We start from the raw sequence: 26,939 nt of genomic DNA on the forward strand, positions 1-26,939 counted from the left end.
GATAACCGATTGCTATGAAAAGAAAAAACTATTAGTTCAGATTTTTCTACCATAGTATACTGTGACTTGAATTGTCCTTTAAACTGCAAGGACAAGATTATCTTTCCAATTATTAAGTGTACCTCCATATTCCTAAATTAAATTATACATAGACTAGTATCAGGACAACAACAATGTAAATTCCTGGATGGAATAATACACAAAATGAAGGAAAAGCAACCACTCATTGATAGATGATTGACGTGTGACACATAGAAATACTCAACGGAAAACAGTATTTATAATGGCTTTCTAGCTCTTGTTCTTTCTCTAATAGAAGCACATGCTTTTAAATGATAGAGCACACCAATCAAGTCATCCTTTTGTTGCAGGTTTTATTTGGCAAATCTAGATCTCTGCTAGTGCCTAGCCATTATCAATGCACCGTATCATAGTATCAATGGACGTTCTAGTACCTCAGCCCCCTGTTGTCACGACAAGAGCCTTGAATGAAATGTGACAGAAGCCTGAACAACAGGGGGCTGTCGTACTAGAACATGCATTGATACTATGAGATGGTGCATTGACAATGGCTACGCACTAGCCGAAATCTAGATTTTCTGAATAAAACCTGCAAGAAAAGAATGACTGATTGCTGTGCCTCTACGATTTGAAAGTCGTATCACAGTCAGTGACTGCATCGACATTCCTAATGGAAGGTAACTTGATGGAAGTACGTGCAACCACACAAATCTGAAACATATAACCACATCTCGCAGTGATTGTGAGTGCCTGTTTTTGGGTGTCTGTGCGGTTGTGTATGTACTTCTACAGGAGAAAGAACAACAACTTGAAAGCTAGTGTAAATAAGCTTTCTGCTGCATGATTATATGCGCCATACGTTAGTCTGGTACAGGTAGGTGGTTGCCTTCCCTTCATTTTACATTTTAATGTCAGCACAATATTTTTTTTTTATCTTATGAAATGGTTGATTTTAAACCTATTCCAAGTGCAGAAAAAAAAAAAAAAATTCTGAAGGAGCCAAGAGGAACCACAGCTTTATGAGAGCTATGTGAACTATGGACATTCAAATTCATTTCTAGAAAGAAATAAGGGGTGTGCTTTGTATTCTGGAATATTACTTACCTGTATAAATACTAATGCATTTTGCTTCAAACCAGTAAATGTTTGGTGTCATATCACTATACAAAAGATTTGAAAATTAAACTTACTACTAATTATGATCATACAATTCTTTTTGAATTCCCCTGCAGATTATGACATGCATTTCCACATTTCAGGTAAGTTTTAACACAATACTTACCTTTGCTGCAACTATTGATTTCCAACCTGCAACCAGTGTGTGATGGCTCTAACTTCTTTTCTGCTTAACACAGTATGATGTGACAAACATTAAAGAATGATCTTCCACAAGGGTAGCAATTTAAGAACACCATACCAAAAAGGAAAGAAACACAGGCATTCCCAAGCACAGGCTAGAATGAACAGGAAACTTCCAAAAAGAGAATGCTCCCAAAATTTTTAATAAATATCCTGTCTCCACTCAATCCAAGCCATTTAAAAATATCAGAATAAAAATGTATTTTAATATTTCAGATTGTGCTGTACTCTTTCACTGATATAAACAAAGTTGATTTTCATATCTAAGATTGTACTTATACCCTCCTTTGGTAATTTATCTTAACTTCATAGTTTGATTTAACTTAGATATTGATTCATTTGTTCTCCTTACCACAAAATTACTCCAGTACTTAACAGAGTAATTTACTCATCATATGATGTAAATTTTTTATCACTCTGACATCTAGGGAAATATGCAACCCACTTTTGAAGTTCATCTTCATGGAAAATCTACCTACTTATTTTTGGGAAGAATGGGTTCTGAAAACATGTCACATGTAAACTAGCTTCTTTCAAAAATATAAAACCAATCAGTAAGCGCTGCTGTACCATGAAATACATCACTCTTATATTTCACACAAACAATAATAATTTATTTTATTTCACATTAAAAATATTTCTAAATGTTATGACAGTGCACAGCTTTGAGAATAAAGCCAATTCACAGTGCCAGGAAAATATTTATGGCATCACAATCACAGAACAGGGCAATCAGATGAGGTTACATTGATGCCTCATACTGCAAAAATTTTAGACAATCATTCTGCATCAATTCAACGGGGGGGAAAAAAGAAAAGAAATAAAATAAAATAATTGTTTCATTTCTGTCAAATCTGAACATTGCACAGAATAAGGTATTTCAAGCAATGATCCCAATGACAGATCGTTTGTAATCCTGTCACTGATATAAGGAATACAACTGCATATTTCATGACAGCAATGTCTAAGTAAGGTAGGAACAGGCAATTTTGTTAGGTAAGAGACAAGCGGCATATCTCTCTTTCATTAACGATTATATCAATTTATTTGCATTAACAACATGTTCTCTATAAATATTTGCCTAGTAAGAATAATGTTGGCAAAGAATACATTCACAGGCAGTTAAGTCAATATCATGTGATTTTTTTTTTATTTTTTTTTTGCAGTGAATAACATTACAGGATCAGTGCCACATATTCGCAGCATTTATACCTGAGAGGAAAAAAAAAAAAAAAATTCAGAATACGTTTACTCTTTATTTCTCTCTCTTTTTTTCTTCCTAATATTTGTCTGCTCTGATAAAATGGCTGATAACAAAACCAACTTAAGTGTCAAATTTTATACACAGTCATAGTCACTCTTCAACAGGAAATCTCTCAACCATCACACACTTAAAAGGCACAAAACTGCATTTCAACACCTGCCCAAGAAAAATGAATTACAGACTATCGAATGCAACCTACTCTCTTTTGACAATCTTTTGGAAAATATTCAAATGTCATTTCATGAATCTCAAAAACATTTTCAAAACACAAATAATACTGTTGTGCACGTAAAACATTTGCTTCAAAAAATTTAATTCATTTGGGAGACTCATTGGAAAGTAGGGATCCAACAATTATTTTTTAAAGAAACACTCAGGGAAATACTATGGGTTTTCACTCTGAAATATGCCAAGGTAAATGAAGTTCTGTAGCCAGTCCAAATTTTGTAACTGAGTAACACCACAAGTAGTGCCTGAGAAATGGCACAAGCATTTCTTTTTAAATTTTTCAAAAATAAAATTATCAAAAAGTAGCAAGGTCTAACAAAAATGAGAAGAAGAAAGAAGGAGGAAGAAACAAAAATAATAACAGTGACTCTATTTTGTTTCAGTCAATCGTGACAGGATTTAATAAATTAAAGACCGACACTCCGGCACATCTGCACCTTTCGAAGGAGGTGAGTTGCCGCCAGAGCTCCGACTTCTGGCAAATAGCGGTACTCGTTCTCCCGTACCCGAAAACGATAAGCGACACATTCCACGCATTCCCACTGACAGTCCACTCGCATTTCGGGTGCAAAGCACCGACAACAGACAAAGCTGAGACTCAAAAACAGGAGACCGGGTCACTAAAGCACACTCGTCGTGGTGATGCAAGATCTGCAGTCGGAGCTCGGTGAACAGAGTGACACTGTACGCGTAGGCGGTAGGCAGAAAGCCGCGCCAGCGCACAACCTGTTACACAGCTGCGGCACCAGGATTGTAATTCACATCGTTCCTTTCTCCCTGCACCCTCACATGCCATCTCCGAAATCCCGTTCCCCGACGTTGAGCCTGTCTTGAGCGGCAGTTACGCTGAAACCCAGGATGCGGCTGTCCACTTTGTACATTCGACTCTTCTTCGCTTTCTTCCCTTTTCCCTGGAACAGCATAAAAAGGACATTCGTGAAACACAGATTTTCTCACGTGGGGATGGTGTGGAGGGAGAGGATTTGTGTGTGTGTGTGTGTGTGTGTGTGTGTGTGTGTGTGTGTGTGTGTGTGTGTGTGTGTGAGGGGTGGGGGGGGGGGTGGGGGGGGGAGGAAAGGTTAGGATAGGTTGGAAAGGTTAGGCACAGGCAAACATTTTTCTCAATGTAATCTCTACTAACCTCAACACATTTGGATCATATCAGTGTTAGGCATTAACTGCGTCAAATGTATAGAATGCAGTAAAGTTGTAAATTTACATACAACAAAAAATGTTAACATGATTAATGTGACTCAGACATGAAGGTGATACTTTTCTATTTAGGCTGCATTTCTTTATATAAATTCTTTGTTCCACAACTAGTCTGTTCTTTAAGCCATTACCGACTGAACACCGCATATAAAATAAGCTGTGTGTAAATCTATAACACAAACCAAAGAACTAGGGACAGACTAACAATTTATGCATATACAAGCTAAATAAAAACAGAAACTAGTTGTACAACAAAACAGTAGTCTAAATAAATACAGCCTAGGTGAAAATGTGCCACCTCCATTTAATGTATTTGTGGCTGTGATGCCTACCCTGAAGAAGATCAATTTAATGATGTAGGAAAAGAGAGATTGCTACTTACTGTAAAGATAACATGCTAAATTGCAAACGGGCACAATTAAAAGACATTTACAAATAAGCTTTAGGCCACAGCCTTCATCAGAAAAATCACACCATTCATTCACACAACTAAGCATACTTCACACACACATGACCACCAATTCTGGCAGCAAGCCAGAACACCATTCTGGCAGCAAGCCAGAACACCATTCTGGCAGCAAGCCAGAACACCATTCTGGCAGCAAGCCAGAACACCATTCTGGCTCGAGCCCAAACTGCCAGAGTTGGTGGTGGTGATGTGGGTGGTGGTTATCGTGTGTACCTCACGTGCTGAACGTTGTGGGTTTGAATCTTGACAAGTGCCTCAAATTATTTTTGACTTACCATTATTTTTATTAAGGTAACTAATTTAAATGTAGTTTAATGCTTTGTCATGTCATTTCAATCACCATGTTAAGAAATTCATTTGATTTTGGTATTGTATTCACTATTTCTCTTTTTCATGTTGCTCGAATTTATTTCTAGTCCCTTCATTCATTTAAATCTCCATCTGCATTATTTTATCCCTTTATGCTGTGCGACAACTATACTCCAAACAATGTACATCTTTTAACGAAGAATACATTTTTGACATATAAATAGAATATTTTGTCTTTTGTATTTCAGTTCATACATTTAAACTTATGACAGATAAATAAAAGTAATTAATGACACATGGACAAAGATTCCATTCCTTCTCTTCGAGACACAAGGTCCATGATTAAAGACATTCTGATAAAAATTTAAAAACCGGATTTGCCCCCACAACCTTCTGCATGTCTGATATATACCTTAACCGCCTACATGAAGACATGCTCTGTGTACTGTTACCATTTTTAAGGCTCTAAACTATTATGTGAAATTGTCTTTTTTTTACCCAATCAATTACCTGTAAAGAGGGCCCACCAGGGTGAATGGCTGCAGGGCGTGACACCTGAACTAGGATCTTAACCTACATCACTGCATAGATGGTTTCAAAAATTTCCTAGTTAGAATGTAGATATTAATATAACTTTCGGTTCTCGTTTCTTTTTTTAAAAAATGCACACAAATGTAAGATGCACACATAAACATATTTATGTTTGTCATTATGTCCTAAAAGGATAGTATTTGGACACTCCTGATAAGCTTAAAACTTACTAATTTAGAAGAAATAGCAACAATAGTTATTAAACGAACACAGTGCTTTCCATAAAAAGACTTTTTGCAGATTTTTCTGATGCATTATGATGTCCTTTCTTCCTTTTTTGTCAACTTGCATCTTTCTAACAGCAGTACTATTTTACAAGCTGTTTCATTCTGGCTATTTAATGTGCACTTGTGACTCGGCTAATAGTGGAATCTAGCTTATCTACAACAGTAGTTCAGTAATTTCTTTACTAGTTTTTGCAGTGAGAAGGCTCGGTTTCATAATCAGTTTTATACTCTGAGTAACATTAAGCATATATTCCTGATTCAAGAGTTACCAAATTTATACAACTGTGTTACTAGTGCTCCTCTTTCTATTTGAACAGATCATCCCATAATGTCATCATTTATACATCTTAAGGCTGAACTACATCAACATTTTACTGTATTTCCCAAAGGAAGTATGGCTAGTTTGTGTAAGACAATTTAAACACCTCTCATATACCAATGAATGTCGACGTTTCAGTATAAGTGGGCTGGTCACTGCACGTAGTCAGTCAACATTGTTGCAGCAATCAGTGCACTGTCAGAAGTGTGGTGTGAGCTGGGGTCTGGACATGAGGGCAGACAGCCAAATGGGACGGAAAAGAATAATGTAAGAAGCTACAGTTTTACGGAAATTGAAAGTACTGGCGGAATTTAAATATTCTACGTAGGGAAGGTAACAACTTACCAAGGCATACAGAAGTTGAGCCGTTGAAATGCACATAAACAACACAGAGAACTTTGCTAATTTTAGGACACTACTTTTTCAAGATACAAACTACATGTTTTTTGGCAGTAGAAATCCTGACAGAAGTCTTCAACTATTTAGCTTTGTCCCCAGAAATCAGTAACATCCTACTTACAATCCTTCCCATCTCAACCAATCTATGCTGCCTCTGTGCATACCCAAGTGACACAATATCTTAGTCCATACTTATGCTACACCCAGTCCCCACCCCTTGCCACACAGTACGTACCCCTGTGGTAGACTCACATATAAGACCTATCCGATACACCCACCTGGCACATCCTACTCCAGTCCCATCACAAACTTATCCCAGTCTATTGTAGGCATGGCCCACTCAGAAAGTAGCCGTGTCGTGTATCAGTTCTGCAGTAATTTCTGCACAGCATTTGACATAGTTAAGAAGACCAACTAGCTCTCCCCACCGAACAAACTGTGGCCGAGAGCAGAGTCGACAACCTGGGGTGGAACATTTTGCTGTTTACAACACGCTCTATTTCCAATGGATGCTTCACAACATGTGCTTCCTGGGTTCTACTCCTCTGACACCAACTTCTCTGAACTATAAGGCAGTCCCCATAACACACACTTCAATTACGTAATTCCACCTTCCATCTCCACTAGCACCCTATCTCACACTCACCGCCATTCCTGCTATAGGACCTTAACTTCAGTCAATGATCACATCTACCCTCTTCCCCCTTCTCAACCCACTCCTCCAAGTTATAGTGTGCTGTATGAACCCATCTGGGGTGGTGCCTCTGTGGCATTCGTATCGTGTGCATCTGCTACCTTTTCGTCCTACTCTCCCTCCAACTCCTCTCCAATACCACACAACATGGCCCCAAACAAGAGACAAGCACCAGAACTGGCACAGTTAAGCCATACTACAGAGGTTTTGTGTGTGCGCACTTGAGCCAAAAGTGCTGGAGGTATGTGGCAGCACCAAGATGTCTATGCACAGGTCATACAATTCTTGTAAATTAGAAGCTGATGGTTTTTGGGCACAGAACTGGTGCCCAACAGCATCTCACATAGGTGCCATCGAGTTCAAAACAGCCGAGTTTTGTGGCCAAGGCACCAATGCACTTTCGCTTTTGTGCTCCTGAACCACTTTAGCACCATTCAGACACAGTATTGTATGAATGAAACAGAGAATGTACATGATTCTAAAAGTTTCTGAGAACATCCTCCATTTTTTTGAAGTGAGCTCTGTAGTGTACTCTGAGGTAAAGTTTCACAGAGGTTTTTTTTTTTGGTAAAAAAGAAAAAAAGAAAAAGAAAAAAGCAGAATTTATGTTGCTCAGACAAAAAAGGACACACACATCACAAAAAATTACTGAAGACAGAAACTGTAGAACTTTATACAGGTCTAACAACAGAAACACTATTCGGCTGGAGAACTAACTAACTTCCTGAAAATTGTGAAAGAAGAGGAGTGACACTTTAACCAAAGTGGAAATGGAAACATGCAGATCCATGTTTCCAGGCTGGTATAGGAAAAGACTTAGGTATACACCCAACAACTGTGTCATTAACGTTTTCAGATGTTCATTATCATGTTTTCTCACAGCATAATTATTATATTTTGTTATGTTAGAAATAAGCAAGCAGATCGGGAAAACTAATAACTGGTTTATTACAAACTTAGCATAATGAAACAGGGCAGGCGACCACGTAAGTACAGGCGTGAGTGGACCACTGCCTGTCGTATTTAATCAAAATTATCTGATGTTAGAAAACTAACATTTCTGGTTTGGAGTATGTGAAATGTGATGTATTATTAAGACTTTGTTTGCATAAAGTGTTCACCTAACATAAAAAAAAGGTTCCCGCATGCCGAAAATTCCGTATCATCGTCAGAAACTGCATTTTCATAAACTGTCTGGAATAATCTTAATAATTTGTTGCTGCACATAAACATAAAATTGAAACATAGTGCACCTCTTCCGGAACACCTTGATGCCAGTTCCATATTTGTACAATGAATAGTTTATCTGTTGGAGCGAGTTGAATGACATTTAAGATTACATTTGTGTTCTGCGACAGACACAACACACATCGAGAACCTTCTCAATGAGGAGAGGATGTAGTGAGAAATAACTCCCTCATCAGAGAATACGCTCCGAATTTGTTATTCATACGAAACTGAGAAATTTTTCAGAGGCTGCTGTTCTGCTCTGAGAATCTTCTCTGGAGAATGTTCTCTTTTTCATTCATAAGAGTTGCAGGAGACATCAAGCATGAAGAAATGCAATAATGTTCAAGTAGTCCACGGCAATCACAGTGCTTTCAATTACTATCACAGGTCCCACGGACTACGTGAATGTCCCCCAATAACATAAATACTACTCCACCGACCTGCATCTGTGGCACAGTTCACCAACGGTACTGCCAGGATGGCAACGTACCTGAACACGGCTATCGGCATGGTTTACCAAAAAATTGATAAAACCGACCAGGTTACACAATTACATTCACCAATGGTCCAATATCAATGACCCTGTGCCAACTGAAATCATAACTGACATTACCTTCGAGACCACATGCCTACACTGGCACTGTACTGTACTGTCATCTGATTTCCCACAGATTGACACATACCCTGCTTTACAGAGAGGCCAAATCTCAGATCTACAAGCTCTCTGACAAGGAGTTGACGTACGACACCTTGTCTCCTCTTCACAAATCTGCCTTCTTCAATCACTCTCAGTTTTATCGTTCTTCAACAACTTTCCACAGATGCTCACAAAATTAGCATGCGACAGCTTTGCCATTTCTGAGAAGTTCATTCCCAAGCACCAGATCTTAGATCCCCTTTGTCAAAGTTAATTCTATCATTAATACAGGGTGTACATAAAGTCTGGGAACACTTTCAGTTATTTATTGCACAAGAACTAAACATTGCACAGATGTCATACATATCGCATTTTGAAGAGAAACTCGTAAAGTGTTTTTCTTTTCTTTTTCTTTCTTTTTCTTCTTTAAACATTTGATATGCAAACCACAAGTGACCCGGCAGACGTCAATACTGTAATTAATTCTTACTGTACCTGTCCCACCATGGCATCATCGACTGTGGCTGTCACTTCCCATATTCTCCTCTGCTACATCACGTGGTAGAGGCGGTACATACACCAGATCTTTAATGTGTCCCCACACAAGAAAAGTCACACGAGTGAGATCTGGTGATCGGGGAGGCTATTTCATGAAACAGTTGTCCCCTTCTGTAGCACGGCCATGTTTGCGACTAGTGCCGACTATTGGCAAATTACCAAACTACGCTGGGGTGGTACACATGAAAAAACTTTCGGGGTTTCTCTTCAAAATGACATATGTTTGCTTTTTGTGCCATAATTAATTGAAAGTGTTCCCTGGCTTTATGTACACCCCGTATTAGGAAAAGTATAGATTGCTACTCACTCTAAAGATGGCCCTTAAAGTTGGGGACAGGCACAACGTAAAGACTGTTACACATTATAGCTTACAGCCGAAGCCTTCTTCAGCAAACACACACACACACACACACACACACACACACACACACACACAAAAGCATTGCCGGTGGTAGCAGTAATGTGTGTGTTTGTGTGTGTGTGTGTGTGTGTGTGTGTGTGTGTGTGTGTGTGTGTGTGTTTTCTTTGCTGTAGAAGGCTTCAGCTGAAAGCTATAATGTGTAACAGTTTCTTCATTGTGCCTGTCTGCAACCCAACAGCACATGTTTACGGTGAGTAGCAAGCTATTCTTTTTCCTATGTTGTTGACATTCTAACCTTGAGTTTCATTATATCACTGGATTCCCCCATTTAAGACCCATATTGTCATTGAAACATTTCCCCATCGATTCTGCCCTGCTTATATACATCCCTTACTGCTTCACATGCACACAACAGCAGTAAGCAGCAATCAATCTTGTGGTGGGCAATAGTCATTTGTTTTTCTTCATCTGTGTGTCAGTGTCCGCCTACAGGTCGTCTGAGGAGGACTGGTAAATATTCAGGGATGTGACAGAAATGATCATTCAAAGCAAAATAGTCTTTCGTAGTTCAATACTTTCTGACTAGAATTCTTTCTGAAAGAAGGAAAATTTTTGTTTACGTAGTAATGCTCTTAGGTGATTTTTTAAAATCATTTTAGATGCAGGATTTGTACAAAAATATGTACCCGTTTTGTACACTTGGCTTCATTTTAGAGGCAAAATTAACTAATTACTAAAAATTCTCTAAAGTAATATATAATAATTCAATAATTACAGTACAAAATAACAACAATAATAACATACAATTACACAGTGGAATACAGTGAACCAACACATCTGTGTATTCTGGTGGTCACGAGCTGCTGCACACTGCTACACTGGCTTGGTGATATTCTCATAATAATGTCTAACAGTTGGCAGCACTTGTGTATGACGTGATGAAAAGAAATGTGTACCTCTGGTTTCCACTGGGAAACATACTTCTGCTGTAGGTAAGACACAGTAGAAGTTAATGTACACAATTGCAGCCAGAGGGTCTGAAAAGATTTAAGAGCACTTGTTCAATAGAAGAGATGTATTTCACCATAGTAAAAATGAACAAGAGCTCATAGCTTCTAAGGTATGCAATTTACAGCCTATGTTTACTGGGCTTCTTGCTTCAGATGACCATTCCTGTAATATCTCTGAACGTTGACCATTACTCCTGTATTTACTATTTGGCAAGTTTTACCTTTACTCTTTAAATTATTTAAATTAAATAGATAATGGGTATTGTACTTAAAAGTCACGGAGGGAAAGCAAAAACAGGGGAGAGTGATTCTTGTTCATAGGATTAACAAGGCAAAAAGACAAGATACCAATGAGAGGCACGTGTTCCCCAACTGAGACTGTTTGTTAGATAGTTTACAAGAAGAACAGCAATCTTAAGTGGGTATATTTACTTCAACCATTCCCTGGACCAACATGTCATTTTTCCCCTTCTTCCTTATATGGTGTGTTAAAGTTGATATGATAAAGTGTGACACACACATTTCAGAAGTGAGGTTAAATTTGACAATCTCTGTATGTCTGCGACAATGTCTGCGACAATCTCTGTATGTCTGCGACAATCTCTGTATGTCTGCGACAATCTCTGTATGTCTGCGACAATCTCTGTATGTCTGCGACAATCTCTGTATGTCTGCGACAATCTCTGTATGTCTGCGACAATCTCTGTATGTCTGCGACAATCTCTGTATGTCTGCGACAATCTCTGTATGTCTGCGACAATCTCTGTATGTCTGCGACAATCTCTGTATGTCTGCGACAATCTCTGTATGTCTGCGACAATCTCTGTATGTCTGCGACAATCTTTGTATGTCTGCGACAATCTTTGTATGTCTGCATGTTTGATTGACAAAAATATGGATAGAAAAAAGATTGAATATGACAAACAAGTCTGATCAGTATTGGCAGCTTAAAAGAAGGTGTGTGATGGGATAATGCACAGTGACAATTTCGCTAACAGCATCATTCTGCCCGTAGCATGCATTTCTGGGTACAAATAAAACATTCTGTGTTGATTTTCATGTCAGTTTAGGTAGAGATATGCTACACAGCCACTGTAGTGTTCATATGAGTGGCATACAAGCAAACACAACAAGCATCAAATTAAGAAGGTACAGTGATACTTTTCCAGGCATATAAATTCTACGAGGGTTGAATGAAAAGTAATGCTTCTACCTTCGTTAATTGGGTTTGGATGGGAATATTTTAATAAATCAAATGCAGAAATAATCCTTAGAATGTGATCTTTAATTACCGATATTGACTTTTCGACATTATCACCAGCAAATTGGATATATTTCTGCCAACGATGAACAAGTTTTCTGAAGCCGTCACAGAAGAAGTTGACACTGTTTCCGCAGCCACAGTCTCACAGTTCTCTCTGTGGACATCTTCATCAGAAGCATAATGATGTCCCTGCAGATCGTCTTTCTGTGGTACCCATCATGCACAGATCTTCCGATAGACAAACAAAGCAATAATGTGACCCCCATGTTCTTGTGAAATGTCGCTTGTGCCTGCAATTTCTTTTTGACTGATATGGCGATCATCCTGAATCAATATGTGAACATTTGCTTGTTAAACTCGGTGGTTGCTGTCACAGGACGTCCAACTCTTTGTTTGTCACGCAGCTCAGATGGTCCCACCTCAACATCTTTAAACTTACTCGCCCAACGGCACACAGTAATCACATCGACACAATCACCATAAACTACTTTCATTCTCTGATGAATCTCCTTTGAAGTGACACCTTCTGCTGTCAAGAATTCAATGAATGCATGTTGCTTAAATCGCACTGACAGACTGTCTATGCAGGGTTCCATACTTTACACTGTAACAACACAGCTGTTCAGTGCTAAGGATTCTAGTCAACTGGAGCTGTAGAGAAGAGGCTAAGGAACAAGCCAGTACCTGCTGCAAACGAATGCTGCCAACTGTTGAAGAGTTGCGAAAGTGGAGGCATTACTTTTCAGTCAACCCGCGTATTAGGGAAAGGCAAACGTAGGAACAGTCACACAGTCCCTCTGGCGGTGCCAGCTACCTGGATAAGTAACTCTGGAGCACAAAAAATCTGACAGACAGAATGCGCATTAGTAACTGCAAACTATGCTCTATCTCTCTGTGCTGAATGCATCACCTTCTTCTGTGCACACCAATGGCTTAGTGTGGACCCAAGATTGCACAGATAACCGAAAAATACAGCTCTCCAAATAAATATCTTTTCATCAAAAATATATTTACTGTGCTTACAAAACAAGCTATATGCCACACCTGAAAGCCTACTGTATCAAATACTAGCTGACAACTTATACACAAATTTACGTTATAAGCATTACGGTGGTCCTTATTTTTTTCCAATCTTGTGTTTCTTCACCCCCCCCCCCCCCAAGTTCTTTCCCTTTTTTTTTAAGAATAATTTTAAGACCTATTTTGTTGAGAGTGAAGATAAGGAATCCGTGCCGTCGTCTCCGAAAAGTTGCATGTCACTGCTTGTTGCTTTTTACTGGTTATGCATGTTTGTGACTGCTATCATACTCCACAAGGAAATTTTCACATTGCAATGGAGTGTGTACCAATACAAAACTTCCTGGCAGAATAAAACTGTGTTCTAGGCCGAGAACTCGAACTCGGGACCTTTGCTTTTGTGGGGAAATGCTCTACTGAGTTAAGTTACACAAGCATGATTCGTGACTTGACCTCACAGCTTCACTTCCGCCAGTACCTCGTCACCTACCTTCCAAACTTCACAGTAGTTTTCCTGTGGAACTTGCAGGACAAGCACTCCTGGAAGAAAAGATATAGCGGAGACATATTTAAGCCACACCCTATCACCTTCATATTTTTCATAGCCCTTTGACACTAAGATAGGAAGTGTCTAATTCCTAAGAAAAATGAACATTATTCAGGAAATCTGAACCTATGCTTAACTTCAACAAGTTCAAACTCATGTCTGAAATGAACTCATCACTCCGTTACAGAGTAAAATTTCATTCTAGAAAGAACCCCCCAGGCTGTGGCTAAGCCATGTCTCCACAATATCCTTTCTCCCAGGAGCGCAAGTTCTGCAGGAGAACTTCTGTAACGTTTAGAAAGTAGAAGACGAGACTCTGGCAGAAGGACAGCTGAGAGACCAGCTCGTGAGTCATGCCTGGGTAACCGAGTTGGTAGAGCACTTGCCTGCGAAAAGCAAATACCCAGAGTTCACATTTCGCTTCGGGACACAGATTCACTCTACCAGAATGTTTCGTATTAGTCCACACCCCGCTGCAGAAAGTTTCATTCTGAAATGTGAGAGCAGTCGTGCACACGTAGAAGCAGTAATAAATGACACATATTGACATGACGCAATTTGTCTGCCACTGTGGCACAGATCCCTTGTCTTCAATTTCAACAAAATATGTCTGACAATTCTTTCTTTTTATAAAAAGAGGGGGGGGATTTGTGTGAAGAAAAAACAAATTCGTAAAAAAATGGACCACCTTAATAAACACACTGCACTTCATTATCACTTGCTTTCAGTTCACTTTTGGGAAATAACAGTCTCAGCTTTTTCCCCCCAAGGACAGTTCTCATTTTCTAGAGAATCAAAACATTGGTATAGTCAAATGATTTTTGCCCTGCATACTTCTAAAGCAGATATACAAATTTTATTGTCTGCACACACGATAATGGGTTCCTCGACCGCCCCAGCACGGCTGTGTGTCACTTAGCTGCTTGAATCCTGGTTTATATGTGTCACAGTGTGACCACTTGCAGGTGTTTTCCTAATAAGATCTTCACAACCAGAAATTTGTACTCCAAACGAAATATTTTTTCTAATTAAACAGAATACTTTAGCCCTTGTTTTCTATTTTTAATGTAAATTTACCTGTTCTACACCACTGATTTGTCTCTAATTAAGATTTTTGCTCTTGTAAACTGTTTCCTGATGAGAGCTTGTGTCTGAGATATGCGTACAGATATTTCGAAATTATGTGCTTTTAGCAAATGCAAGCATCACCTGCAGAGAACAGTCACTATCATAGTTCACATATCATTTGATTCATTTGGCTGATTCTGGTCATCAGAAGATGGCATTCTCAGATTTTCATTGCCTTAGAGCTAATACGTTAGAGGTTCAAAGCACCTCTCAGCACTATCATTTGTGTTCATCACAAATATGTTGTCACGATGGCAACAAATATTTAAGAGACTCATTCACAATGATAAAAACTAGTTAAATAATCAAATAATGTGTGGCCTGTGGTGGTTCATTTGGACATTAATTTATATATTTTTATTATTAAGTATAGTTTATGTACCGAATTTTGTAAATAATCTTCGGACTCTGGAATAATTACTTAGTATTATTCTCCTATTGGGCACATAAAAATTCTGGAGTAAATCATATAAGGATGTTCCTCTTGTAAGGCTAGGACAATTTTTCTTCTTGTCAATAGGGGAACAAGAAAAAATAAAAATAAAAAAAATTTAGAAGACTGCAAATGTAAGCTTTCACAGCCAAGTATGTTAAACTTATTAAAATATTTCGGGCTATTATGCCGAGGTTGGATGAATTTCTTGTTGGAAGCCTGCTGAGAACATCTTCAAGTGGGGTTGTAGCTTTGCACACCCTAGCTCGCTACAGACTGAAAAAAAATTCTATTCCTGCAGAGATGTGACATGACATGTTTTGCAAACATGCACACAATTGGTTTTTATCAGTTGCTGTCCCCTGTTATTGCTAACATCCCCTGATGGTAGGCTAGTACACATCATCTTCAGCAACAGAATCCAGACACTATTCAGTTTCACACCCTCCCCCTCCTGATTAAAATTATTTGGCTGCTGACAAGGGAACCTTCCCATCGCAGCCCCCTCAGATTTAGTTATAAGCTGGCACAGTGGATAGGCCTTGAAAAACTGAACACAGATCAATCGAGAAACCTGGAAGAAGTTGTGTGGAACTATGAAAAAAATAAGCAAAATATACAAACTGAGTATTCCATGTGAAGATAGGCCACATCAAGGATATGGCGGACTCAGGAGCGCCGTGGTCCCGTGGTTAGCGTGAGCAGCTGCGGTGAGAGAGGTTCTTCGTTCAAGTCTTCCCTCAGGTGAAATAATTTTATTCTTTATTTTCGCAAAGTTGTGATCTGTCCGTTCGTTCATTGACGCCTCTGTTCACCGTAATAAGTTTAGTGTGTGTGTTTTGCGACCGCACCGCAAAACCGTGCGATGAGTAGACGAAAGGACGTGGCTCTCCAATGGGAACCGAAAACATTTGATCGCAAGGTCATAGGTCAACCGATTCCTCGACAGGAAAACACGTCTGATATATTCCATACGAGACTGGTGACGGCATGTGCGTCACATGACAGGAAAATGTTGTCGACCCACCTAACTTGTACACTTGGCGAATGGGTAAAAAGATTCTTCTACCTTGCCCGATTTAGGTTTTCTTGTGGATGTGATAATCACTCCCAAAAAGTGATGAAAACATAGGAGTTTGTCACATAAACTGCAACAAATAAATGCAACAGTTTCGCAGTCGCACAGTTTTCCTTGTGCTCTGTCAAAACATATGTTTTTAACGTTTTCAATTTTTTCCACGTGTAGACCGTCAAATCCTGCATATGTCCGAGCAAATCTGAACATGTCCTGGAATTTTGGAGAGCGAAGTTGATTTTGTGTAAGTGCTTGAACTTTGATAATTGTCTGAAAATAAAAGATTAAAATTTTCACTGCCGGGTAGACTTGAACCAAGGACCTCTCGCTCTGCAGCTGCTCACGCTAACCACGGGACCACGGCGTTCCTCAGTTAGTATTCACATTTATATTGCATATGTTGCACATGGACTACTCAGTTTGTATATTTTGCTTATTTTTTTCATAGTTCCACACAATTTCTTCCTGTTTTCTCGGTTAATCTGTGTACAGTTTTTCAAGGCCTATCCACTGTGCCACCTTATAACTAAATCTGAGGGGGGTGCGATGGGGAGGTTCCCTTGTGAGTAACCTCTATGGCCTGTCTGTACAGCCTGCCATAGTAGGCTGCTTGTGGCCCAAGTCCTATCAAACCAATCCTGTGGTCCCCTGGCTTCAAAGCATGTTCAGCAACAGCTGATCTGTCCTTTTCTACCCTTCTACAGTTGATTTTGAGCTCTTCTAGTCATTTTTCAACTTTTTGTAAGTAGTATCCACTAACACATTTTCACAACTACACAGTATCCTGTAAGTTTCTGACTTTTCCAACGATTTGTGAGCCTCCGTAGCCAACTTCAGGTATTAGGTATCTTCAACGTGGGTTTGTTGATTACAGCAATATTCTGTCTACTAACTGATCCAGAAGCTGCAAGAACACCGAAGGTCGGCCAAGGTGTTTGTAAACAAGAATTTAGAGGATACAGTGTAGTTGTGGAGATACGTACATGTGTACTAATAGAAGAACAGTTGAAAAACGAGTAGAAGAAAAGGGCTACTGTAGAAGAGGATAAAAAGAAAGACCAACTGTTGCAGAACATGCTTTGCAGCCATGACATAACTAGATTTGATTTGATAAGACTCTAGCACTGGCAGCCCTAAGTGGGTACTATGAAAGGCTGTACAGAGGCCATGTCGATTACGAAACACACACACACACACACACACACACACACACACACACACACAAACACACACACATAGTTTTAACTGAAAGGAATAGTGTGTGAAATTAAATGGTATTTAGAGGCCGGTGCTGAAGATGATGTGCAACTGTCTTCACCATGGGGTGATACCAATAATGGACTATATTGACTAATAATAGCCAATTGTGCTTCAGTTTTTAGAACAAACCACACCACATTTCTGCATGGGAGCATGTAGGAATGAAATTTTACTTTAGCTGGCAGCTAAATAGGGTGTGCATCAGACTTTTTACAAGCTACAATCTGCTTGATGATGATCTCTGCAGACAATGATGAAATATTGTATTTCAAAAGAAATTTATTAGACCACACAGCAAATTGTAGTAAGTGTGAAAAAATTGATGGCTTATTTATTAAAACAAAACTTGACACATTTGATGGTTTGATTTCATGGGAAAATATAACCATGCATCACACCAATGATAAATTCCACAACAGCTAGCACAAAACAGAATACCAATTTAAATCTCCAGCTTTCATTAGCGATGATTACGCTGTATGATATTCTTTATTTTGTAGTATGTCTAAGCATGTTTGATCACTGTTAATGACAACAAACCTATAATATTTGTAATGTTCTCCGGTGTCCAGCCAAGCACAGTCATCTTCGTAACAAAATATTTGGACAGCATACCTTGTCGTCACCTTCAGGTGATGCCAGAAGAAAGGGCATCTTTGCTACATCTCTCTCATACTGTGATAGTTCCCCACCTCCATGCCCACTTCCTGGTCACACGACATGTCGGGTAGAGGACTAAAGGGTGGGCACGACTCCCAGACCCTCAGTGCTTCTGCACCCCCGTTGGGGGTGGAAGCAGCTCTCGGCCAATACAGTGATTTTAATTGGCCGAGTGCTATGTCCCAATCTTTGCTTAGGATGTAGCCACTGTGCCTTTTGATCACCCCATTGGCCACTTGTGCTTCGATAGGCTCCTTCATAACACAGTCCCAAAATGACAAAGTCTGTCTTAACATTTACCTATTACGTATGATGAAAGACAACTTGGGGCTCAACAAACCAGGTTTTACAGCATTCCATGTAAATGCAGTAAAGGCATACATCAGACAGACTGTGCACACAATCTAAGAAAGGTTTAAAGTCACACTGAACTTTAGCAACCAACAAAATCTGCGGTTGCAAAACATTACACAGTGTCAGGGGACTCAAAATAGTATGAAGAAACAAAAGTGTGAAGAGAGACATTGTCATTTCGGGACTGTGTTTTGAAGGAAGCTATGGAAATACATGTGGATGACAGGCTGATCAACACAGTGGCTACATCCCAAGCAAAGCTTGTGACCCAGCACTCAGCCAACTAAAACCACAATGTTTACTGAGAGACACTTCTGTTCTCAATGGGGGCTACACAAGCACTGAGGGACCAGAGTTTGTGATCAGCCTTCGGCAATGTTGTTCCCCCACCATTCCATGAGACATGTAATGCGCCCAAGTAGTGGGGGAAGGTATTAGGAGCAATCACAGTATAAACGACGCAAGGTGTAGCGAGGATGCTCATTCTACAGTTATCACCTCAAGATGACGGCAAGGTATGCTGCCGTATTGTTGTGTTACAAAGATGACTGAATCCGGCTGGACACCTGAGAACAGTACAAACATTCACCAGGAAAGCTTAAGATCATTTGTTATGGCCTAAGGAGCCTGAAAAGCCAGATGCATAAATTAGCAGGCAATTGTCAGGGCATATTACACACATTATAATTCACAGATAAAATATATAATCATTTTTCGGGTTGAATCTCCTTCAGCACACAGTACTTTCTGAGTTCTAAAGGAGAGCTGTCAGAATCATTACTGGGAAGAGCATCAGAGATTCAAACAGGCATTTGTTTAAGATACACACATCAAAAAAAGTTTTGCATCACCTTGGTTCCAAGAGTTCCGGTACCTGTACAAAAAATTGGAATAGAGATCAACATAAGCATCATTTTCGCCCTTTTTATTGTTCATGAAAACCACACATTGTATATTGTAGCCTCATACAGCGAGACCTTCAGCGGTGATGGTCCAGACTGCTGTACACACTGATACCTATAATACCCAGTAGCACGTTCTCTTGCATTGATGCATGCCTGTATTCATTGTGGCATACTATCCAGAAGTTCATCAAGGCACTGTTGGTCCAGACTGGCCCACTCCTCAACGGCGATTCGGCGTAGATCCCTCAGAGTGGTTGGTGGTTTCACGTCATCCATACACTGCCCTTTTCAATCTATCCTATGCATGTCCAATAGGGTTCATGTCTGGAGAACGTGCTGGCCACTCTAGTCGAGCAATGTAGTTATCCTGAAGGAAGTCACTCACAAGACGTGTACGACGGGAGCGCAAACTGTCATCCATGAAGACTAATCCTTTGGCAATATGCTGCCGATATGGTCACTATTAGTCAGATGATGGCATTTACGTATCGCACAGCCGTTATGGCACCTTGCTGCATTCGCTGGACAGTGTGTCTAAGGTGTTCAGCCTGACCAGCTGGCTTCCAAACACGTCTCTGACGATTGTCTGGTTGAAAGCATATGCGACACTCATCGGTGAAGAGAACATGATGCCAATCCTAAGCAGTCCATTCGGCATGTTGTTGGGCTCATCTGTACTGCGATGCACGGTGTCGTAGTTGCAAAGATGGACCTCGCCATGGGCATCGGGAGTGAAGTTGCCTATCATGCAGCCTATTGCGCACAGTTTGAGCTGTAACAAGACATCCTGTGGCTGCACGAAAAGCATTATTCAACATGGTAGCGTTGCTGTCAGAATTCCTCTGGGCCATAATCCTTAGGTAGCGGTGATCTGTATCTCCTCCACGTATGAACAACATCACTTTAGTTCACTCCAACACACCTGGACACTTCCCGTGTTGAGAGCCCTTTCTGGCACAAAGTAACAACGCAGATGCGATTGAACCGCGGTATTGACCGCCTAGGCATGGTTGACCTACAGACGACGTGAGCTGTGCACCTCCTTCCCAGTGGAATGACTGGAACTGATTGGCTGTCAGACCCTCTCCGTCTAATAGGCGCTGTTAATGGATGGTTGTTTACATCTTTGGGCAAGTTTAGTGACATCTCTGAACAGTCAAAAGGACTGTGTCTTTGATACAATATACACAGTTAATGTCCATCTCCAGGAGTTCTGGGAACCGGAGTAATGCAAAACTTATTTTGATGTGTGTATTAAACACACTATCATTGTCCTGTGTGTACATCTTGGAAAATTTACAGTTAGTAAAGAAACGTGAAACTATTAAGCTGAATATGAAACTTAATTTAGATATTAACAAGCACTACATAAAGAGTCTCTTCATGTTACACCTGCGAACACTAGGAAAGCCAAAAAACAACATATAGGAAGTGGATAAAACAGAACAACAAATTAACACTACAAAATCTATCACAAATGTAAAAAAGGTCATACCTACAGCACCACTCCATCTATTCAGGAAAATTTTACTCTGATCATATTTTACATTAACATAGATATCAATTCACAATTCTGAAACTAAATACGAAGCTTGCACAATCCTGTAGCCGTGGTGAAACTGTTAGTAATTATTGAGAGTAGTTGCCTAAGCTAATTGAGGTGGGGGAGGGGGGTAGGAGGTACGGAATGGAGCAAAGAGGGGAGAGCAGGAAAGAGGCACGTCTTTGGACAGATGAATATGTGGCCAAACCACGAGATGAAGGGAGTACTGAGAGTAGTGCTAAAAGTGGAAGAGGGTGTAAAAGGAGAAGGTGGAGGGGATATGGGAGAGAGGGGGAGGAGAGGAGCAGAGAGGGGGAGGAAGGGAGGGGACTCAAGAGAGGGGGAGGGGACTCAAGAGAGGGGGAGGGGACTCGAAAGAGAGGGGGAGGGGACTGGAGAGAGAGGGGGGGAGGGGACTGGAGAGAGAGAGAGAGAGGGGGGGAGGGGAGGAGAGAGGGGGGAGGGGAGGAGAGAGGGGGGAGGGGAGGAGAGAGGGGGGAGGGAGGGGAGGTGAGAGGGGGGAGGGAGGGGAGGTGAGAGGGGGGAGGGGAGGTGAGAGGGGGGAGGGAGGAGAGAGAGGGGGAGGGGAGGAGAGAGAGGGGGAGGGGAGGAGAGAGAGGGGGAGGGGAGGAGAGAGAGGGGGAGGGGAGGAGAGAGAGGGGGAGGGGAGGAGAGAGAGGGGGAGGGGAGGAGAGAGAGGGGGAGGGGAGGAGAGAGAGGGGGAGGGGAGGAGAGAGAGGGGGAGGGGAGGAGAGAGAGGGGGAGGGGAGGAGAGAGAAGGGGGAGGGGAGGAGAGAGAAGGGGGAGGGGAGGAGAGAGGGGGGGAGGGGAGGAGAGAGAGGAGGGAGGGGAGGAGAGAGAGGAGGGAGGGGAGGAGAGAGAGGAGGGAGGGGAGGAGAGAGAGGAGGGAGGGAGGGAGGGGGAGAGAGTGGGGGAGGAGGGAGGGAGGGGGGAGATCTCGTGTGGGGGGATGGGGTGGGGGAGGGGGTGGGAGAGGAGTGGTTGGTGAATGCTGTCCATGATCTGGATGGGGAAGGACTGTGTGCTATAAGTAATCAGTATTGTCATGGCCACAGAATTGTGCATTTCATTGTCTGTATGGTTGTGCACATGAATGTGTGTATTTTTGCTAGAAAAAGAGAACTTGAAAGCTAGTGTGAATGTTGTTTACTGTTAAATGTGCGCTCCGTGCATTGGTCCACTACAGGTGAGTGCCTGCCTTTCCCTTACTTTATGTACAGTTTCAAGTGTTTCGACAATCTCGTCATGTTTTCATGACAGTAATTTTCAGTTCCTGAACCCGAAATTGGGATCACCGTTATCGACTAAGCGAAGGAAAAAAACAGAATATCTTACGTGGCTGCAGACGATATCTCCAGTCACAGTTCAATGAAGGTTGAGAACCAGTTATGAGAAATGGAAACAATTGTTTTAAAATATAGTTACAGCCGAAAAGAAGAACTGCAGCAGGCGACCTACAGCTTCTGCAGAGATTTTTGAAAACATCCAGACAAGTGTTCACTCGATCACGATCCAAACCAGTGAGACAAGCCCCACAAACAAAATATTACACACAATTTTCGACACATGACCAGGAGTCTTGGTATGAAGAATTTTGGTACTGGTGGTCTCCAGCCACCAAGATTTTCCAACTGTTGTAGGTGTCACCTCTCAAATGCTGAAAATAGTATAGTGTGACAGACGTGTTTGGATATTTTGTGTGTTATAAGTGGTGCTCACATTGCGTGCCTTAAATGGTATCACACATGATTGAAAACTTTACAATTGTGAGTAGGCATGTGCACAATAGTGTCATTCCTTGCATGACTATCATGGGTTTTGCTGGAATTTTGTGAGAACATTCGCACATCTTCACAATGAGCATACACAGTTTCACTTTTGCTAATATAATACTTGGAGATATGTACAGTAGTAATTTCTTTTGCCCAGTAGTGCAGCTTTCAACATACACCCTCGAGTTTTCAGGAACTTTTGAGATATATCTCTCTCAATATTTACTTGAAAGAAATCAAACTTGGCCACCTTTTACAACTTTTTGCACTATCTTGTGTAAAATAATAAAAAAGAGACTTCAGTAATTTTCATTTGGATAATTTGAAGCAATACAATATAAAATTTAATTCTGCTGTTGCTTTCCAACAGTTTACAAGTTGACAATTTCTGCCACCCCTCCTAAAATCAGTATATTTAGAACATTTTACAAAAAAGATGAAGTTCTTCTACAAACTCTTTTAAACCATTTTCATTACAAAGAATGTGTTCCAAACCACCTAAAACACTAGTTTTGTTTTGCAATGTGAACATATCAAGCCTTGAAAAACTACAACGAGGTAAAGATGTACTGACAATGCGCCCGTATTCCACTGGTACTCAAATTAAATCTGACGTTTTATTATGTTCTACAATTGTTTAGTACTCTATGGGGAAGGTAATATCAAAAGTCCTGGTGACAAGAATGAGATATAGTCTGAACTCAAGAAAAGGGTGCCTTTTCTTGTGTCATGATTCATTGTGACATATTTCAGCCTGTTCTTATGCTATAATAACTACAAAATTGAACACGGTATAGATTTCAAAATTTAACTGTGCACTTCCAAGGCACTGGAGAACATGGTAGTAAAATTATTGCATAAAAACTGCAAAACACATTGTATAAACTACTTTCAAGTTATACACCACTGGAACGCTGCGTAAATTTTGGTCAAGTTCATAGCAATGTGGCTGACATTTTTTGGAGAGGATTTCTGTATGTTTTTTATGTGCAGTGCTACTGATGTGCTAGTTTAATTTCACTTTAAAGTGTAGCATATTTTGTGTTTGCATCAAATGCAATTTATGTGGAACATTAGTGTACTGATGAAAAATTGTATAAACATGTTGCTATGGTCCATGGTGGTTTAAACACTACTGGTTTCTTTTAAAGTGAGAAAACCAGTTTCCCCATTGCCACAGGGATCATGTCTGATAGTTGTGCATAGCAGCTATGTGTGTGTTTCTTTACCACAGGTTCCCAAGCCTGATGATACATTTAAGTTTCAGAGGCCAAAGCTAGAAGAGGTCTCTCTTAGGATCCTAAACTTATGTTTGCTTCAAACTACTTGATATTTTTAATATGTTTCCTAAATTTGCCATTGAATATTACGAGGAAAACTGTACTGCCAGCCAGACAATGTCAATGATGATGCTGGAATAACTGCAGCAATGTGCTGCTCTGGAACCTACACTTGCCATTCCTTTATGGCCAATAAAACGAATTTTCTGAGCCATATGAAGCTTATTATACCATCCTTCTGCTCAGCAGAAGTCTCTCAGATACTTCCAATCTACCACTCTTTTTCATGAATATATGCAGTATACTCTTCACTACTATCATTAATTTTGAGTACAACTCTGCTGACCTGAATTATTGCTTCATCAATTAGCAAAATGTCATTAAATTTGCTTTCATCTGCAAAGAAGAAATCAAGTGGAGTGGAGTGTTACAAGGAGAGAGGTGTGGACATGTCTATGCTCAAGCAGAAACTAGGGAAAACCCATCATTTTTTGCCAACCGATGAAACAATAATTCATGTCAGCAGAGGTTTCTGTCCAAAATTTGAGACAGTAGTGATGAAGATATATCAACACTAGACCTCCAGTCAGGACGGTATACTGCATACATTTACGAAAGAGAGTTGGACTGGAATATATCTGCGAGACGTTGACTGAGAAGCCTGGTGCTTTAATGAGCTTCATATGGCCCAGCCAGTTTACTTTATTGGCCACAACGAGTGATGAGTGCTAGATTCCACAACAGCACATTACTGCAGTTACTTCAGCAACACCATTGACATTGTCTGGCCATCAGTATGGTTTTCCTCGTGATATTCAACAGCAAATTAGTGAAACCTGTACAAACTTCAAGTAGTTCAAGGTAAACATAAGTTTAGGATTCTGAAAGAGACCCATTCTAGCTTTGGCCTCAAACTTATGTGTATCATCAGGCTCGGCATCTGGTATAAAGAAACCCTTGCCCGACTTGGAAACCTGTGGCAAAGAAAACCTCCCATGGCTGGTGCTGCCACAGCTATCAGGGATGTTGGCTTTCTCACTTTTAATAAAAGAGAGAGAGAGAGAGAGAGAGAGAGAGAGAGAGAGAGAGAGAGAGAGGAGAAGAAGAAGAAGCCAATACAATTTTTATATCAGTACACTGATGATCCACATAAACCACAAACTATGTGAACAAAAAAATATACTATACTTCCGACTGCAATTTGAACAGCACTTCAATAGCACTGCATCATAAAAAGACACTGAGAATTCTCGATAACATGAATCCTCTCCAAATGACAGGCAAACTGCTATGAACTTCACAGTTTTTTTGAGTTCTGGCTACCTCACTTACTTGTCATCAGGACTTTTGATATTACCTTCCCCACAGAGTACTAAACAAATGTAGAACATAATAAAACATGTCAGGTTTAATTTGAGTACCAGCAGAATATTCACGCATTATCAATGCACCTCCACCTTGTCGTTTTTTTGGAGCTTTATACGCTCACATTGCAAAACCAAATCTAGTTATCTACATCTACACACATACTCTGCATGCCACTGTATAGTGTTTGGTGAGGAGTACTCTGTACCACTATCGGCTATTTATTTTCCTATTCCACTCTTTAACACAGCGAGGGAAAAACTATTGTCTATATTGGTTTGTACAAGCCCTGATTTCTCATATCTTCATGGTCCTTATGCGAAATGTATATTGGCAGCAGTGGAATCATTCCACAGCCAGGTTCAAATGCTGGTTTTCTAAATTTTCTCAGTAGTATTCTCCGAAAAGAACATCACCTCCTTCCGTCCGTGAACTCCCATTTGAGTTCCCAAATCATTTCTGTAAAATATGCATGTTGTTCGAACCTACCAGTAATAAATTTAACAGCACGCATCTGGATTTCTTTGACGTCTTCTTTTAATATGTCATGCTACAGATACTGAACACTCTAGCAGTACTCAGGGACAGGTCGCACTAGAGTCCTATATGCAGTCTCCTTTATGCACGAACCATACTTTCCCACAATTCTTCCAATAAACCCAAGTTGACGATTCATCATCTCTACCACAATCCTCATACACTCGTTCCCTCTCATATCACTTTGCAACATTATGCCCAGATATTTAAACAATGAGGCTGTTTCAAGCAGGGCTGTATCTGTATCTCAGTGGTTTGTTTTTCTTATTCATCTACAATAACTTACATTTTTCTTCATTTAGAGCAAGCTGCCACTCACCACACCACTAGTATCAGCCTACAGTCACTCAACTTTGACACCTCATACATCACAACATTAGAAGCAAACAAACACACATTGCTGCCCACCCTGTCTGCCACATAATTTATACAGAATAGAAAATAGTAGTGGTCCTTTCGCACTTCTCTGTGGCACCGTGACAACATCCTTGCCTCTAGGTTGTTTTGTTTTAGGGTGCAAAAACAACTAGGATCATATGTGCCCATGTCAGAACTGTAGAACACGAAGACAAAGAGAAGAGTTAAAAACGATTACACATTAATCCCAATCGACGGAAGAGAAGGCAGCTCAAAACAGGGATGTAGAGAAAGGTCTATAAAATACCCCATAGACAAACTAAAAATTAAATGGCCTTTGCCATATCGCTATGATGGATAAAAAGTAAAATGTGGTCAAAGGTCTGCGTGTCATTCGTCAAAATGCCAATAACTCAGACGGCGAACACAAACGAGAATGTAAGTCGCTGAAAAAAGGGCATTCCGTCAGCAAATGGCAGACGGTCAAAGGTTGAGCACATTCAGCACACAATGGTGAGGGAGAACCACTTAAC

General features: G+C 40.4%; 1 protein-coding gene across 1 annotated transcript in view; it reads right to left on the reverse strand.

The window, feature by feature from the left end:
- Nucleotides 1-2,406: 2,406 nt before the first annotated feature.
- Nucleotides 2,407-26,939, reverse strand: part of LOC124553348 (GIGYF family protein Gyf) — a 170,580-nt gene continuing 146,047 nt past the window's right edge. The window contains exon 23 of the mRNA XM_047127223.1: nucleotides 2,407-3,783. Coding sequence (XP_046983179.1) covers nucleotides 3,658-3,783 — 126 coding nt within the window. The 3' untranslated portion in view covers nucleotides 2,407-3,657. The remainder of the gene's footprint in view (nucleotides 3,784-26,939) is intronic.

Source organism: Schistocerca americana, chromosome 11 (assembly GCF_021461395.2).
Source record: "Schistocerca americana isolate TAMUIC-IGC-003095 chromosome 11, iqSchAmer2.1, whole genome shotgun sequence".
Classification (NCBI taxonomy): domain Eukaryota; kingdom Metazoa; phylum Arthropoda; class Insecta; order Orthoptera; family Acrididae; genus Schistocerca; species Schistocerca americana.